The sequence below is a fragment of the Apium graveolens genome, chromosome 9 (genome assembly GCF_009905375.1).
Source record: "Apium graveolens cultivar Ventura chromosome 9, ASM990537v1, whole genome shotgun sequence".
Taxonomy (NCBI): domain Eukaryota; kingdom Viridiplantae; phylum Streptophyta; class Magnoliopsida; order Apiales; family Apiaceae; genus Apium; species Apium graveolens.
In genome coordinates this window covers 201187391-201206290 of record NC_133655.1, presented here as the reverse complement: position 1 = coordinate 201206290, position 18900 = coordinate 201187391, and the positions used below count along the sequence as shown (strand labels likewise).

The 18900-nt window shown below is 33.5% G+C and overlaps 3 protein-coding genes across 3 annotated transcripts; 2 read left to right on the top strand and 1 right to left on the bottom strand.

Moving 5' to 3' along the window:
• The first annotated feature begins 133 nt into the window (after positions 1-133).
• Positions 134-4851, top strand: LOC141682951 (pathogenesis-related protein PR-4-like). Its single transcript, XM_074487638.1, has 2 exons — positions 134-4395; positions 4646-4851. Exons 1-2 carry the CDS (start codon positions 4138-4140, stop codon positions 4808-4810), a joined length of 423 nt encoding a protein of 140 aa, XP_074343739.1. The 5' UTR covers positions 134-4137; the 3' UTR covers positions 4811-4851.
• A 1688-nt stretch (positions 4852-6539) lies between these two features.
• On the top strand, positions 6540-7002 carry LOC141685868 (uncharacterized protein At2g29880-like). Its single transcript, XM_074490945.1, has 2 exons — positions 6540-6623; positions 6715-7002. Exons 1-2 carry the CDS (start codon positions 6540-6542, stop codon positions 7000-7002), a joined length of 372 nt encoding a protein of 123 aa, XP_074347046.1.
• A 1236-nt stretch (positions 7003-8238) lies between these two features.
• LOC141685867 (exocyst complex component EXO70I-like) lies at positions 8239-9407 on the bottom strand. Its single transcript, XM_074490944.1, has 2 exons — positions 9373-9407; positions 8239-9268 (listed from the first exon to the last, which is right to left on the bottom strand). Exons 1-2 carry the CDS (start codon positions 9405-9407, stop codon positions 8239-8241), a joined length of 1065 nt encoding a protein of 354 aa, XP_074347045.1.
• Between the last annotated feature and the right edge of the window lie 9493 nt (positions 9408-18900).

The following is an 18900-nucleotide window of genomic DNA, read 5'->3' as shown; positions in this document are numbered from 1 at the left end:
CAGTTAATAAATTTAGGTTCTGTAATCCTTTTAAAATCTGCTGTGGTCACCTTTTGTGGTTTTACGGCAAGAAGAAAATAATTTTCAAAAACCAGAAAAGCTCCTTCTAATCTTGGCCCACCCCACAAGTGACCATATGTATATAAGAGTTTATGATAGGTGGGTGAGATGTATGAAAAAATCCTAGTAGAGATAATGTGTGAGCTTAACTAGTCATTTTTTTAAAGCTCCATTCTTTCACAAATAGGTTTACTTTTATTAGCAGGCGTAATAGAAAGGCGATTATAACACTGGTCAGTCATATAATTTATAATCATTAGTATCATATAACTTGGGAAGGGAACAAATTTTTTGTTACTAGTAAGAGCAGAAAGTTTCGTTGCTTGTTAACACAAGGACTGGCGATTCTCTGATAAGGCGATAGTCTTGGTTGATGAGGATGCTACTAGTAGTTAATAATCTTGGTAGCTCGTGTCTGATCATGATGCTACTAGTTAATGATCTTTGTTGCTTGTGTGTCCAATACTGGAATCAGTTAGAGTTGCCTCCCTCGATAACTTTTACAGTTATACATAGATTAACCAAAAGTTGCTTCGTTCTGTTCCCCTATAACTAAAACTGAAAGGACTCTCCATTCTTTTTTTGGTAAAGATGATTCCTTACCACTCTATTTATTCTATAAATCTGTATTTTGGGCTTAGTTAATTTGAGTAATCTACCAACTTTTTTTAGAGAAAATAAATGTGGGGGAAGTAACCATAATTGCCACCACCATCATCAAGGACATTATCCAAGCTATGGAGGCTACCCTTCCCCGTGCTGCGTCAGTATGAGGTACTTCAAAATATATGTTCTGAACCATGGACTACACCCTCTCGTATGTTGATTCCAAGGGTTTAAACTAAAATTTTGTGAACCTTTATTCTCAGGGCATGGATTTGGTATAGTAGGAATGCTTGCTGCTGCAGCATCATAGTATAGCACTGTTGGAAACGTTAATGGACTCAACTATATGATTTTAACTTAAACATAATATATAATAAGTACACACACTAACACACTCTTTTATTTCATACACAAGAGTTACAAATTCAAGTTACAGCTTGATTTCTTTCATTAGGCTTCAGCCTTTCTTTTCTCAGAGGAGCTTCGACGCTCTTTTTCTCTCCTGATTTACTTCTATATTCTCACTGTTGTGTGTTTTTTTTTACTACCAATGACCAGATCTATTTATAAGCTTTAAACTAACAGACATCATTCCTTACATATGTTATATTTATTAGCCCACCAAGTGAGACTTTGAATTATCAAGCTGGCTTTGCGGTTTTCTGGTCAGCCTACCATCTTTCGTGGGATTGCCTTCAGTATATTTAACAGTGCATAATTGATTCTGTGTATACCTTTTATGCACCTGCAGCATCCCTATGTAAACATGCTTTCTTCGATATGGACTTCATCTGCTTGTTTCTGTATAGCCTATATATTTATAGGTGTTTTAACCATTTTCCATATAGCTGTTGTGAACATCTTAATAAGTGTTTGACTTATAACCTTGCATGCATGTAGATAACTTAATACATTATACCCTACCATATTTCCTGGGTTTACTCGAGCCTGCTGCTGCGCATATTTTCTTTCCTCTATATAACTACATTTACAACCCAGCTGTTATTACTATTGCAAATTCCAACGAGTTTGAAATTCTAACACTCCCCCTCAAACTTGAATTTGCATTTCGAATTTATCTTTCGCTTTGTGAAACACACCCCACTTTAGCAACTTCATAAATATATCTACCAGAATTTCTTTAATCCTGTAGTGTAGCTGTTTTACAATTTTGTGATGCACCAGTTCGGGACTTTTGTTACTTTCTCCGCTTGCTTTTAGACAAAACACCAAGTACTCAAAAATCGTCTGTGCCGCACTTGTTGCTTTATAGAAATTATCTCGACTCGTCATTTTCTTTGGCGCTTCTCTTTCACCGTTCCTTTTGATCTGATTAGTCACTGTTTTCAAACTAGAAACTTGCTTCGCGATCTTTTCGAAACTCTTCATTTTGATATTTTCAAACTCGCCACGAATAACTTGGAGCGACACCTTTTTGACTATGTCCACGTCTTGGAACGACTTCTGAAATCTCCTAAACGTCTTTTGCCTTTTTTATATTTGCAATTTTATCAAAGGTGGATTCGTCGACCCCTCGATAAATCATGAAATATGCCTTGTTATTTTTACTCCGGCATTCTTTTAACACCGTCTTCTCAGCATCTGAAAGTGCTGCTTCAGCGGCTGATGTGAGATCGTCATACCTGTTTTCGATAATATCCCAAATTTCGTATGAACTGAGTAGTGTCTTCATTTGGATACTCCAGTCCTCGTAATTTGTGTCCGTCAATATCGGAACCTGGGCATGCATCATATGCACCATTTTTCCACGAATGAAACCTAGTTTTGATGCCACTTGTTGGAAATGTTAATGGACTCAACTGTATGATTTTAACTTAAACATAATATATAATAAGTACACACACTAACACACTCTTTTATTTCATACACAAGAGTTACAAATTCAAGCTACAGCTTGATTTCTTTCACTAGGCTTCAACCTTTCTTTTCTCAGAGGAGTTTCAGCTCTCTTTTTCTCTCGTGATTCACTTCTATATTCTCATTGTTGTGTATTTTTTTTACTACCAATGACCAAATCTATTTATAAGCTTTAAACTAACAGACATCATTCCTTACATATGTTATATTTATTAGCCCACCAAGTGAGACTTTGAATTATCAAGCTGGCTTTGCCATCTTTTGGTGATCCTCCTGGTCTTCTGGTCAGCCTACCATCTTTCATGGGATTGACTTCAGTATATTCAACAGTGCATAATTGATTTTGTGTATACCTTTTATGCTTCTGCAACATCCATGTGTAAACATGCTTTCTTCGATATGGACTTCATCTGCTTATTTCTGTATAGCCTATATATTCATAGGTGTTTTAACCATTTTCCATATAGCTGTTGTGAACACCTTAATAAGTGTTTGACTTATAACCTTGCATGCATGTAGATAACTTAATACATTATAGTCTACTATATTTTCCGGTTTATTCGAGCCTGCTGCGCATATTTTCTTTCCTCTATATTACTATTGCAAATTCCAACGAGTTTGAAATTCTAACAAGCACACAGTCACGGTCATGGTGGCTATGCACGCGGAGGCTACGGTGGGTACTACAGACCTAAACATGGCAAATTCAAGCATGGAGAATTTGGAAGGCATGGAAAGTTTAAGAAGTGGAAGTAATACTTTTAACTATTTTTCATATCTTACACTTAAAATAAACACCGCAAGAAAAACGCACATTTCTGGCCGCCAAACTTTGGTGAAAGTTCAGGAAATGTCCGATTTTCTTATTGGGAAAATCCAGAATAAAATCATACGATAAAGTTGTATCAAAGTTCGTCGATCTACTTAGATTGGAGAGGACTCTTGAAACTCTCCCATCCTCGATATATATATATATATATATATATATATGTCAATTTGCAAGTTCGGTAATTCGTTATTTCCTTGTTGTCTTTTTGTTCATACGAGTAAAAGAGTTACACAACTCATGATTTTCTGAACAAGAAGACTTTGAAAGCAACCGTACTACGACAACATCTATGTAATTAAACCCAAAGATCAGATTTTTACAATTACTAGCTGGTAACACTATAAGTGATTAATTAATAATGAAATCACCCACTCATCATCATTGTTTCAGCATCTTGATTCTTTAGCATCTCCAGCAACAACGAATACTCCAACCCTCCATCACTAGTGTTCTAAGACAGCCTGCAATTTACCTTGGCAACAAGCTTGCTTAAAAAATCGTATTTTGGTCATCCTTTTCGATAACTGCTATTTTTGTCTGAACAAGTTAAAAGGACGAGTTTCACCCTCTGAGAAGTGATTTGATCTTTGCGATGAGACCAAAACATCAGAAGAAACTATAAGTTTAAGTAAAATTGCAAAAGACAACTGCCGGACTAGGTAGAATATTAGCTAAACGACGAACACAAACCGACATAGATTTACCTATATAAGAAGATGAGTCATAATGAATTTATGTACAGCATATACAAACAGAGTTAGAAAATGAAGTGGGAGAGTTACATGATAGCGTTGTTGGTTTTGAGCTTTGTGGCCGCAACAGCTGCACAAAAGGCGACAGTAAGAACAACATACCATATATATGAACCGGAGAAGATTGGATGGGATTATATGACAGCAAGTGTGTACTGTGCAACATGGGATGCTAACAAGCCTCTTGCTTGGAGAAAAAAGTATGGCTGGACTTCTTTTTGTGGCCCTGTTGGACCTCATGGCCGCCCCTCTTGTGGAAGGTGTCTCAAAGTATGTTTCTTCTGACCTTGATGCTTTTATTCCGAGGATTCATCTGTAAAAATGTGTCTATATTTTTTTTGATCGAACTCTTAACCTCCCTTGAAAAGCCAACACCGGCCCTTTGTTTGTTACACTTATTTACGTGAATGTGGTTTAATTACTAAGAACTTCTCTTATTTTTGTTAATTTCCTAGTGTTATCAGTTTGTCAAAGTGCTTAACATTTTAAGATCACCTCCTGTATATGATGATGCACGCAGCTTACAAACACCGCAACACATGCTGAAGTTAAAGTGAGAATAGTAGACCAATGCAGCAACGGTGGTTTAGACTTGGATATTGAAATGTTTCAGAAGTTGGACACTGATGGACAAGGCTATGCTACTGGTCATCTCACTGTCGAATACCAGTTTGTCAACTGCTGAGGATTTATGTTTTTTTTTTTTTTTTAAATTGTAGTTGTAAAATCCAGTTACCATTTTACATTTTACCCTACTATTCAAAAGCATAAATTAAAAAAAATAAATATTAACTCCTTCTTCTTGTGATTTAACTGGGAAAAAAAAATTCCGAAACATGAAAAATTAAAGAATAATTAAGTCCGAAATTAGGACACTACATAGACAAAGAACAACGGGACAAAGCCACACATATGAATACATCATCCATTACCATGCCAAGTTGCGAAACTGTGTACTGCAATTAACAAAAATTAAACGTTATTCCAAGATAATTTTTTTCTGTTTTCATTCTTGCCTTAATCTTTTCAATAGCTGTTTATTATAAATGCATTGTGACAGCACCAAATCCTTCCACTATCATGAAACAACTTTAAACATTATATAAATCTCTGCACTTACAACTCAAACTTCATTGTCTCTTTGTCATTTTACTTGCTCTCACATATCCAACTACCTAAATCTGAGATTTCGTAGCGCTGCTTACTGCGCCTATTTACGGTAATTCTTGGATGTTACTGAAATGATAAGAGAATAAAAGAGTAAGAATTAGTCAAGTAACAATATGAGTATATTTTGTGAAAAAGAAATTACCGGAAACATGCTTTATAATTCTATCAACGTCTCTGCTCATTACTCATTTAAATAATTGAGTTAATAAAAATTATTCCTCATTAGCTAGCGATAATAAATTTGATTTTTCCTAAGGGGTGTATTCATTTGAGATTCTGTAAGATTTTTATTGATTTTCAAAATCAGCAGGTATTTAATAAAGATTTTAAATAATCTTTTAAAATCTGGAGGTATTTAAACCAGATTTCAAATAATCCTTTTAAATATGTGGGTATTCATTTGAGATTTAAAAAAATCTTATAAAATCTGTAGGTATTCAATACAGATTCTAAAAAATCAAACAAAATCTCCATGTATTCAAATTTTAACAGATTTGCAAGAGTCATGGATTTTGAAGTAATTGTTTCATATTTTATATACAAATTCATGAACCTCAAATCTCTCACTTGTAGTAAAAATTTTGATGGATTTACAAATCATAACATTTTTTTACTAGAAAATCAAAAAATAAAAGTGACAAAGACATTACTTGCAAATATTTATACCTACATCTTTTTTCATTAGTTGTTCATGCTTGCCTGGTACTCTTAGGGTTATTTTTTTCTCTCTAGGTTTGTTTTATTTTCGTTCTCGATATGGTTGCATCTTTTTTGTTCTTGTATGTCATATATATTTTGTTCTCCGTATAGTAATATCTGTATAGTTATATCTCTCTATAGTTATATCTCTGTATAGTTGCTGTGAACATATGTATACTGGTAAGTTTTTTTTTGTAACATATCATATAGTATATTGTCAATTGTCAATTTTTATGCATCGTCATGTGATATATGTGTTCTAAAAATTTAAAACGTTTTAGGTCTATTATGGCTGATTCGCAAAGTGCCAAAAAGAGAGTTGGTTATGATTAGTGGACAGTAGACGAGAGTAATGCGTTATTAGAACTTATGGTTGATGCAGCGAGTCGAGGATGGCGTGATAATAATGGTATCTTTACTAACAGATAGTAATCGATCAAATTCTTCCTCAGCTTAATGAAATATTTAATTGTAATAAGACTTATAACAATTATTAAAGTCGACTAAAATGGTTCAAAAATCGGTATCTCTCTTATTAAACTCTTATGAGTTTTAGTTCTGGATTTGGATATGATCCTACTTCTAAGAGATTCACCGCTCCAAATGAAGTCTGGGAAGAGTACATAAAGGTAAATTCAAATCTTTATGCTATTATTCATGTGAACGGTTAAATATTTTATTTGTTAGAAACTGTTATGCTAACAATATTTTTTGTGTCAGGCTCACCCAAAAGATGGCAACTTGCGCTATGAGACATTTGATGATTATGAAGACTTAAAAATTGCTATTGGAAATGGGTTTGCGGTTGGAAAAAATGCAATTGGATTGGGTAGTTCTACTGAAGCAAGAACGCTAGAAGTTGACGAAGTGAGTGAGTTGCGGATTGACGACTTGAATTTTGATGTTGATAGCGAGGAGTTTGTGCTTGAACAAAACGGCTCATCGCCAATAGGTTCTCATGAAGTTTTTGAGATGTCCAAAAAAAAAGCTCCCAACATAAAGAGGTAGAGCCGAGTACGAGGGAAGTTCTAACTCAAGTGGAAACCCTCCTAAAAATGATCTTTTAGTGCAACTTGATAAACTTACAACAACTTTTGAAGGAGTTTATCAATTATTGAAAAAAAAAGGGAGTAAGAAAGAACATATACCGCATGTGATGCTATTAAGGAGGTTCCAAATATAGATGAAGAAAACCATTTAGAGGTGTTGAACTTGCTCTACACCAAAACAAAAAAAGATTGTTTCATGAAAATGACTCTCGAAGAACGAGCAAAATGGATTCACATCATGATGAGTAAAAATAAGAATTAGTGAATTTTCAATGTTACAAGTACTGAGAATAAATTTTTAAGTGATATTTATCGTTCAAAACTTTTATTTGATTGATTGTATGACTTTATATTTGTTGATCGCAAGTTGTTTTAATAAAATTATTAGTATTTGTTGCTATTAGTAAGATAAAGTCCTCAATCTAATCGATTTCACTAATTATTATGGCAGTTTAGAAAGAATTTTTTCAGTTGTGTAGCTAAATCGTTCTCTCTGGGTAAGTATTTCTCTCCCGCTAATTTATGTCTAATCGATATTTGCTGGGTAAGTATTTATGCAAATTAGAGGCTGCTAGATTAGTAATATATTAGTTTCTTGAATTTAAACACTTCATATTAGTAATAATTCTGCAGATTAGACCTTAACTCTGTTATAATTTGAAGTTTATGAGCTCGTATTACATGCTGGAATATTTTTGTACATCTCCTGTCTTTCATCTTCAGGTTTACCTATCATATCATATAACCTCTGCATTTGTAAAGTATGATAATTATTTAGCAAATGAGCTTGCTATCAGGTTTCTCGAACTGCTTCGACTTGTATCGAGTTCTCTTATTCTAGAACCATATCGAAACAGAGGCCTGTTATCTGCATGTAGTATCTCAGAGATGTATAAGTAACCCATTAGGTCTGCTAATACTATAATACCATTATGATTAGAAGCGACGTCCTCGTGAAAATAATGCCGTACAATTTAGAAAATATAGGAAAGTCTATGTACAATGTTACATATCCACCAATCCAACAAATATATACACACCAAGTTGTTTCTGTCTTCCATTCCACCAACTTGGCTTTGTTTGATGTCAATATGTTGTTAATAAACAATATCTATATGTAAGAATCAAATGAATTAGGCAGCAGCAGAAGAAGTTGTTAGAAAGTGGTTGGAGACAACATTCTTGATTTTACCAATCAGGTGCCTGGATTTAGCAGAATTGCTATGCTTCCTTGCCAGCTTGGGCTGAAATAAGGAGCACAACATATTCTCCAAACTCTCTTTGCTGTTCTCCTCTTCATCGAATCACGTACTTCAACCACCTCTCTCCCACCACCTGAGAACAAGACCTGCATACCCTCTTCCTGATCAGTTAAAAGAGGAGCCAGTTTTCCCCAACTCTCTCTCACAAATACAGACGCATAATGTTCCACACACTCCTTCTGTCCTCTTAACCATATATCCCCCATCACATCACCAATCTTTGTGCCCTTCAAGTTATTGTACAAATACCAATGGCTGTTCATCGGGAAAATGCAGGAAAGTGTTGAACTCGAGTGGCTTGAGTCTTTGTATGTCCTTCCCCATGCCTGTATATTAAGCTCGAGTGACTCAACTTGAGTTGGAAGTTCCCAGAAGATATCACAAGCTTCATTGATCACCTTCTTGATGAGATTTCTCATCTGAGTTCGGCTCTCCACACAGGTTTTCCCACCAAAGAGTCTGTTAAAATCTACCCGTAAATTGTTAAGAGATGCAAAAATGTCCAACAGTTTTAGGAGCTTGATTGCTTCTTTCTTTCCTTTGGTAATAGCGTTCGCAAATTTGATGAAGCTATGCAATAGTCCACATCTCACTATGATCTTAGCAAAACATTTATTTGAAAAATCTGATCCAACTACTTCTTTGTCAAATACAACATTGCGGGCTCTGTATTCGAACTCCAGTAGATGCTTCACAACATATTCCAAATCATCACTCCATTTCTCAATGCAGCTCTCTATGCTTTGGAGACTATCAAATTCAGATATTGAGGTTTCCCTGAGGTAATCTAAATCAAGTGCCTGTACTGTTTCTTGGAAGTTGAAGGTCTGAACCTCTATGTAGATATATATACATTTGTCAAGTCGATTATTAGCAGTCAACCTCTCCAAAATAAGTTGCAACTTCTCAACGACAGGGAGGGGATAAGCTAACACTGAAACTTGATTATATTCACAACTCCATCTTTTATACTTTATAAAGTTTATTACTCTAACAAATTATATACTTTCTAAGAATATGTATTAAACTCAATAATGGTGTAACCTAGAAGCTAGAATATATTTAACGCATGCTGAACATTCTTTTCAGCAATGTCCTTCATTGGTATAGCAAGTATATCTACCCACCAATCTCCTGAAATGCCTGTTTCAGACTCCTTTGCAATGGACTTAATAATTCTGTTTATAGCTGTTGCAATAAACTTCACTGGCAAGGAGAAAGATATTCATAATTCTGTATAAGGTGGATCATTCATCCGCCATTCGCCATTTCATTACAGCACCAGCAATGACTTTCATCTGCATAGATCAAGTGTTTGCATATGCATAAATATGTATTACTCTCTATTTACTCTATGTTGAGGTTTAATCTCTGTTTTTTTAATTATTGTAGGTTTAACAAAATGGATAATGCTATAATGCTGGAAAACAGAATAGAAGAAGAAGAATTCGAAGAAGAAATTGACAATTAGTTTTATGAAACAGTTAAGTATTTATTGCGGATTTGCTAATCGTCGTCAATTTTTATCTGCAATTCGTAAAGTAAGATAACATCTAAAAGAGTTTGGTGGCTAAGGTCGTCACCCAAGAAATGCAAATGAGCTATTTAATCTCCGTCATTCCTCGTTGAGAAAAGTGATCGAGAGAATTTTTGGTGTCTTCAAATCTCGATTTACGATATTTAAAGTTGCACCTCCATTTTCATTTCAAGTACAAGCAGAGTTGGTATTAGCTTGTGTTGGTTTACATAATTTTCTTCAAAAAGAATGTCGCTCTAATGAATTTCCCATTGAAGTAGTAGATGACCAATCTTCAGATATGGAGGAAGTGGATAAATTTGAATCATATATGCCAAGCCAACAACAACAAAGGACTGAAGCAAATACTTGGAGAGCTACCATCGCTAATTCTATATGGGAAAATAGGGATAATTTTGAATCAAATATGCCAAGCCAACAACAACAAACGACTGAAGCAAATACTTGGAGAGCTACCATCGCTAATTCTATATGGGAAAATAGGCCTCGTAATCCGGTAAACGAAGAATATGAAGAAGACCAATATGATGAGAGTGAGGAACATAACGGATATTGAGTGACGAGTTACACTTTTTTTTGTTAGTTGATGAGTTTGACTTGTCATTGAATTTTGTTATTTATTTTGAACTACAACATTGCTATTAGTTGATATATAAATTATTAATTAAAAAAAATATTAGTAAAATAATCCAATAAAATATGTGAGATTTTATTCAATCCATTAAAATCATTCCATCAAAATCCACCAAAATCTGCATAGAATTAAAAAAAATCAACATCCAAATCTATGTGGAATTTAAACAATCCATGGATTTTCAAAATCCATTAAAATTCGTAGATTATTAACAATTCATTAAAATCTCAAATGAATACACCCCCTAAATACAGACAACGAACAAATTTTCGATTCATCTCATAAATTAATTACTTACTTTTTCTTGCGTGAAACTTTAAAAAAAGAGTAAAATTTTAAAAGGTGAAAATCCTAAATAACCATATTTAAATAATAATTGCTTAAAATATCCACCAATACTCCATTTTTAGTGGAGTAACAACTTGATATTCCAACATAGATTATCAGGATGATACTTTTTTGTCAGTGGAGTATCGGCCCAAATACTCTTTTGTTAGTAGAGTAACATGTGAAACACTTCTTTATGAGTGTAGTATCATCTAAAAATTAAAAAATTAAAAAATTATTAAATTAAGGTCCACGCTTTAATCATGGTTTAGGCTTTAAGTCTAGGGTGCCCTAAACCCTAAATCAATTTTACTTTTATTCATTTTTTACTATTTCTAAATTCCAAATAGGGAATTGTTAAACTATAAAATATTAAAAATTATAAAGTATAGTACATATTTAAATAATAAAATTATTAAATAAATATTTAAATTAAAAAAAATACATAACGCTCCAATGATAGTGGAGTATCAGGCCATATACTCCACTGAGAAAGAAGAATCACGATTGATACTCCACTGAAAGTGACGTATTATCCTGATACCCCACTCATAGTGAAGTATCTAGTGGGTATTTAAGGTAACTTATTTCAGAATGAGTATTTTGGGTAAAAGGACCTCTAAAAAGTAGTGTTGTAAAAATCGTTAATCGGACCTAATCGATTGAGGTACCGATTAGCGATTAATCGGTAATTCGGATATTAATCGGAAGGATTAATCAGATAAATAAATATTAATTTATAAATATTATAATATAAAATATACTAGTCAACACTGACCAGTTTTAAGGACCTAATTATGCAAGATTTGTAGATTGGCCAAGTATGGTCCTTGGGCTTCATTGATCTGGCCCAATTCATTCTCTGATCTAACAGATGCACACCCTCAATAATAATAATTGTTAAAACATCTACTCTTCATCTTTCTCCGTCACTCTTTCACCGTCCGCCGCCTTTAAATTGGTTCCACAATTTTCATGAATCTATCTAATAATTCATCATTTTTTCCATTAAACCAAATAAATCAAGCTATTTATATATATATATATATACACAATACATGTATATCTAGCTTTTGATTTGATAGATTGATGAGAAACCTCCAAGAATCTGGTTGAATATGATCCGATTTTATGATTTTGACCTGATTTCGGTCCGATTTTGACCTGATTTCAGTCCGATTTTGACCTGATTTTGACCAGTCTCAGACAAAAATATTTTTCCAGCCATTTTTCAAGATTTTGATCGGTAACCCGCGATCACCGATTAATCGGCTGATTAATTCTATTTTTTAAGGGGGTACGATTTATACAGTTTTAAAGATAATACTAAATACTAAATATTATTTATTAAGTAATAAAATTAATATATTTTTTTAGTATAAATTTTACACTTGTGACTAGTTTTTTAACAACCAAATTTAGTAAATAATAACTGAAAGCACTTAAATTTGTAAGGAAACCTAAAAAGAATCATGCCAAAAATATTTAATCGGAAAAATTTAAAAAAGGACCAAAAAGAAGTCGATTAAGAGCAAAATATCATGAACAATTAAATTACATGTTGGAGGGGATAGTCGATCCAGAATTACCAGCCTCACAAATGCACAAGATTATCTGTTAGAGTTACACTACCAATAAGTACTGATAATGTTGTTGGAGGAATTTCATAACAACACGAAATCGGAGGGATACTGAAATATTAAAGCGATTTGTGTATGAATATGACCGCTTTTAGGGATTTGGGTTTATAAAAAATAGGGTGGCTGTATTTGGGAGGTGTCTCGATTTTTCTTGTTGTATCGTATCTCTTTGCCAAGATGCATGCGTACTAATATATATTGGATCAAACCTACGTAGTTCCGTGAAAATTGGGTTTATCCCTAAGAGACTTTAGGAATAAGTATCGTTAATATGCTAAGTACCGATTTTATTTGATTTAATCTGAGCGTTGTGATATCTTTCTTAATTTGAAAGATATCGTTTCGAGATATTTTCCGTAATTTATTCGTTGTGATTGAATATTTTCTCATTTTAGAGAGAGGATAAAACTTGCGCATTAAGTTATAATTATTAATCATAATTAATAATAATAATATTAGAAATTTGGGAATATTAATATATGCCAAAATGTGGCATAACAACTAGCCCCCAGTCCTTCAGTGTAGCTTGTTGCAGTGAGAACTAAAATTCTTCGAGCTTTCAAATTTCCTGAGTCGATAGAAAACTGAAAATAATAGATCAATAAATCATATGGAGCCCTATAGTGCTCACAATCTTTATACGAGTGCAAGTATGACATAATGCGAGAGCCAATATAGAGGATATATTTTTGCCAATGTTTCAAAAGTGCGAGTATAAGTAATATCTTTTTGAAATCCATTGCGGTCTTTATTGTCAAGTTAGGACCTTGTCGTTTTATATATAGCTCGAATTGGCGTACACATTGTTCAAGTTTCGTTGACTCCTCGCAAGGATATCTTCGTTCGAGCCCCCAATTTGGTTGGTGGGGCCTTGAATAGGTAAAGTATCCTAAGCTCCCTTTCCGAGAGTAGGATCTATGAATAATATAAGTTTTACCCTTTTTCTCTTGAGGGAGTAGGCCTTTAAAAATGTAAATTTGTTCATGGACTCTCTTGAGAGGAGAGCATGGCCTTGTATAATCCAGAGGTTCGCTAACTTCTTTATTTAAGCGTGTAGCATTGAGGGACTTATAACTTGCCCAAGCTACCCTTTGACAATTTCAGTTTACAAGTTTGAAATATTTTTGACATACACATATTATCGCAATGTTATATGAAAAATATTTTAAACGCAATCCAAACGCAATAATAAATATGTCATTTTAAGAAATGTCGAGATATTTATTTCTTCAAAAATAATGTCTTTTTATAAAACACTTTATTTTTTAAAATTATGTGTCTCGCATAAATATATATTTGTTTTAGAAAGATGCAGCTTGTACGATCTTATGAATATCCACAATTCTTCAAAATAAATATCTCGTACGATATTTTCTAATATATGTGTCTCCCTAAATTAGGGTTCCGCACTAATTCTACAAACACAATAATATATTACTCGCACGTATTTTTAATTATTAAATTATATATATATATATATATATAAATATTAAACACATAATTTTCCTGGATGCATGGCATGAATTTTACACAACATATGAATACAGGGGTAGAAAAAACAAATAGGAACCAAAAATACTTATCTTTGATTTATGTGGATTGGATTCACGCATGATTAATTGGTTTTGTTTTTCCAGCGGGCTCCATTTTCTTTCTAGTCATCGCTGCTTCAAGCCTTCATGATTTAAGTTCAAGGTGATTTCCACGCGCTTTAATATTTTTTATTCCACCTCTTAGCTTCTCTGGCATGACGCATTGAATTTTCGTCTGTGCATATCCGATGCGACCCCCAATTGTACGCCGCCATCCTCCTCGGATAAACCCTTCCTTCTAGCGCAAAATGTTGTTGGAATTTCATAACAACACGAAATCGGAGGGATGCTAAAATATTAGATCAATTTGTGTATGAGAATGGCCGTTTTTAGGGATTAGGGTTTATAAAAAATAGGGTGGTTGGACTTGGGAGGTGTCTCAATTTGTATCGTTCTATCAGATCTCTTTGCCAAGATGCATGTGTACCAATTTATATTGGATCAAACCTACACAGTTCTGTGAAAATTGGGTTTATCCCTAAAAGACTTTAGGAATAAGTATCGTTGTGCTAATTACCGATTTTATTTGATTTAATCTGAGCATTGTGATATCTTTCTTGATATGAAAGATATTGTTTCGATATATTATCCGTAATTTGTTCGTTATGATTGATTATTTCCTCATTTCAGAGAGAGGATAAAACTTGCGCATTAAGTTATAATTATTAAGCATAATTATTATTAATAATAATAGTAGAAATTTGGGAATATTAATATATGCCAAATTTTGGTATAACAGACAACATACTATGTAAAATATATCAAGATTTTAGCAGGGGTCAAGGACCCTCGGACCCATGCATCCGCCTCTGAACATATGATGCACTGATACGGTGTACACATTCGTGTGGTCGGTAGTATACAATAGTTACACCGGATTAAAGTCTTTATTTTTATAAACACTTGTAATGTTTGAAATTCTCACCCACTATGTACAAAGGAAGGAAATCAATCATTCTCATACTTCTCTTGATGCTTCATCTTCACAACAATTCGTAGTCAATAACTGTTCTACATAGTTTAATATTGCATTTTTCAAAACAACCTAGCAAGAAAATGGCAACCATGCTATCTTAAGTACCAAGTTATGGATTATTGACCATTTCATGATCATCATAAAGTCATGGAAGTTGTTATAGCACGTCTACTTTTTTATGCCTGGGGTGTGACATAGAACCAGGGCCGTTCCATATCATACAAGGGCCCAGGGTGAATTAGAAGAAATGGGCCTTGACTTTTTTTTCCTAGATATAATATAATACGATAATGTCAATGAAAGTTACTAGTAAATATGATTCCATAATAATGTTATCGTAATTAACATTTGACAAAATAGAAAAGCGAAAACTAGGCCCTTACTTGTATTATGATCCAATTTAATATGATAATTGCATAAATATTAACAAAATCACGCTATAAAAAAATTGAACATTTTGAGAAGAAAGATATTATTCATAAAATAAATAATTTTACAAAATAGAAAAGTGAAAATTAGGCCCTTACTAGTATTATGATTCCATTCAATCCGATAATTACATCTATATCAACAAAATCACGATAAGAGAAATTGAAACGATTTGGGAAGAAAGATATCATTCGTAAATTAAATTTCTAAATTCTACAATACACCAACAATGTAAATAAAACTATATTATTAAATATTAAACCTAACATATAAAAAATTAGAAAAGTGTGTGACTTGAAAATGAAAAGACCCAACTTTGTAAAATTTTGAAATAACACGTACTAAACCCCACAAATAGACAAGTATTGATTTTTATATTAAATAAATATATATACTATTAAGAATTTCTGAATTTTGGGCCCCTTTAAGGGTAAGGTCCTGGGCGGTCGCCATTTTCGCCCTCCCACTGGGCCGACCGTGCATAGAACAAAACTTTGTCTCCACTCATCAATTTCGAAATCTGCAAATTTTCTCGATATCCACAATCTCAACTTCCCCATTCATTGTTTATCTGATTTTTCCATGGTTCTTTTCAGTTAGGTTTGTGCTATGTTGGATATAAAATAAGAACTTTCATGGTAACAACAGAGCCCGTGATTTTTGTAACTACACTCGCACTTTGCTTTCAATCACTAACACATTTAAGTAGATATTAGAGAATTTAAAATAATTTAGACAGTCCGAATGTCAAAATCATACCCGTTATACGAATATTTTGTATAATTTCATAGATGAAACTTTTTAAAGTTTCGTGCTTCTAAATTATAAACAACATTTTTTCATCGATGCATCATCAAATATTATCAATGAACTCCTAGTATATATAAATGCCTCTTTTGGTACATCCAGCAGACCACACTGTGTCCATGAAGCTATTCTTGAGGAGGCCACTTCATCTCTAAAAGTCTCCTTAAAGCAGCCGATTAAAAGCATAACTATCTACATGCTTCCTGGCAGCTGTTGAGGCCATGCGAGTTCAATGTCCATCTTTGTCTCTCTCGGAATAGATTGACTTGGATCTTTTAATAATTCACCAAGCCAACCTAGAAAAACTACCAACTTATACATGTTTCTTGGTGGCTGTTGAGGCTTTCTGCACATTATCAAGTCATGGTTGAGACATACTTTTGTGAGCGAATATTGCATGTGCATAATAAGTGACGCTTGAAATGTGTGCTATTCCTTGAGAGCATTCCGAGGTACTTTGAATCACTCAAAATGACCAAGAAATGAATGAGATATGAGTATCTAAAGATCATTCCTTGAAAGTGGAAATGTAGTTAAGCAACCTTATATCACATGTTAAAATGGAAAAAGGGTTTCCATTACTTTATATAGCACAACACTCTAGTAGTGTCTAAATATATTACTAAGGTATTATTCCATCCTATACGTGTGGGGGGGGGGTGCAAATCATGGGATTTCAGGGCTAATCCGAAGCCTGAAAAGATCGTGTGTGCGAAGTGGGGCACAAATGTAGCAGAAAATTGGCCTAATAATTATAGACTAGTTTTGTTAAATTTAATTTTCACTAGGCTTGGTCTCTTAAATTAATTACACGTGGAGTAGCGCACATGTTTTCTCGAGCCTGTATAATATCAGGCTTATAGTAATTCATCTATTTGACATATACAAACACAGTCGCTTCCAAATTATAAACCTTACTCTCTCTGTTTCGGTGATAATTTCTTGCTCCGTTCTAGTTTACCAAAGGTGTTGTTCGCATAATATCGCTGTCTTCTCATTTTATTCTGGGAGGCGATCGAAAGGCACATACGGTGAGAGGCACAATAGCTTTAGGAAGACAATTATTCGACTGGACTCGAGAATCTATCCGTTCATATACATTTCATTGTTTTTGTTTATTCATAGTTTATTACACATCTGTTATTTGTACACACGCACTTATATTATATATATTGATCACAGATTTTTATGAAACCTGCTTCTGCATCTCCATCTCCGGTAAAAAAAATAAATTTCAAGTTTTTAACTTTTGGTACCGAGCTTTCACAGAAGAACTGTGTCCAATAAATGCGCGAATAATAACTTAGTCCAATAAATCTTTATTAACTATATAACCTTGCTCAATAAATAAATTTTTTGGTCGGGACAATGAATAAATTTAAGTGTCAGTAAACACCCTGAATTTTTGAGGTCCCAAGGCAAGACCTTTTTAAGTGTATACATGATGTCCTAGTCATTTTCTGCATACACATTCATATAGTCATCTTCTACAATCTCCTAATCCTCTGATCACGTAAAATTTCTTGTGTTAATTACACTAATGAGAATATTTGATTCATAGCTCAATTTTTTATGGAAATCCCATGAAGTGCCAAGATGTTGTTTGGGTGCTACTTCTGATAACTGACACGACCGCTTCTTGATGTTCTGGCTAAAACCATTTCTAATCATAACATAAAATAGAATGTATGATATTTACTATTTCACAACTATGATAGTCGAAACCGTCGAGCCGAAAGTGAGCCATAACTCCACATTAATATGATATCCGCTATTGGCCGCCCCCGTAATAATGGAGTTAATTGAATGCTCTATATACCAAATAATTTTCTATTATCTACTCGATGTGGTAATTGGGTTAACACCACCTAGCAGAAATATTCCTGCCCCAATTATGCCAATGAATCAACGATGTCATTGGTCTTATTGCTCTGATATAAATCCACATGTCAGAAAACCAACGAAATCCATGCGATTTTTTTTTGTCTAGGTCGAGTTCTCTACTTCTGAAAATTTTTGAGGTAGGTAGCACCATCTTCCCATGCCATACCATGAAAATTTTATATAATGGAACTCGCCAATTGAACTAATCCAAAACTCTGATTAAGTAAATTACAACGCCAATAATGCAAATAATGACATTCAACTCATATATGACAAACCGAATACATTTATTTTTCCCTAATAAGTTTGTCATATCAGTAAAATATATAGATCTCGACATCCGTACGGTTGGGTCATTCATAAATACTTTTAAAAAAATCGAAACATGAATGCGGGACTAAACACTAATGAGAAGCACTGATCAAACAATCGGTTGATTGTTAGAATAACAAACATAAAAAATTATTTGTTTCTAAAAGAATTTTAATATCACCAAAACATGTAGATCTTAACACCCGCATGGTTGGATCATTTGTAAATATTTTTAAAAAAATCGAACATCAATATGGTTCTAATCGCTAGTTAGAAGAATTGGTCAAACTACTAGTTGACTGTTAAAATAACAAACCGAATACATTATTTTTTCTTAATAAGTTTGTCATATCACTAAAATATATAGATCTTGACATCCAAATGGTTGGATAATTCATAAATACTTTTACACAATGGACGAAAGACATAAAAAAACACATTTGCTTAGTGTTCACCC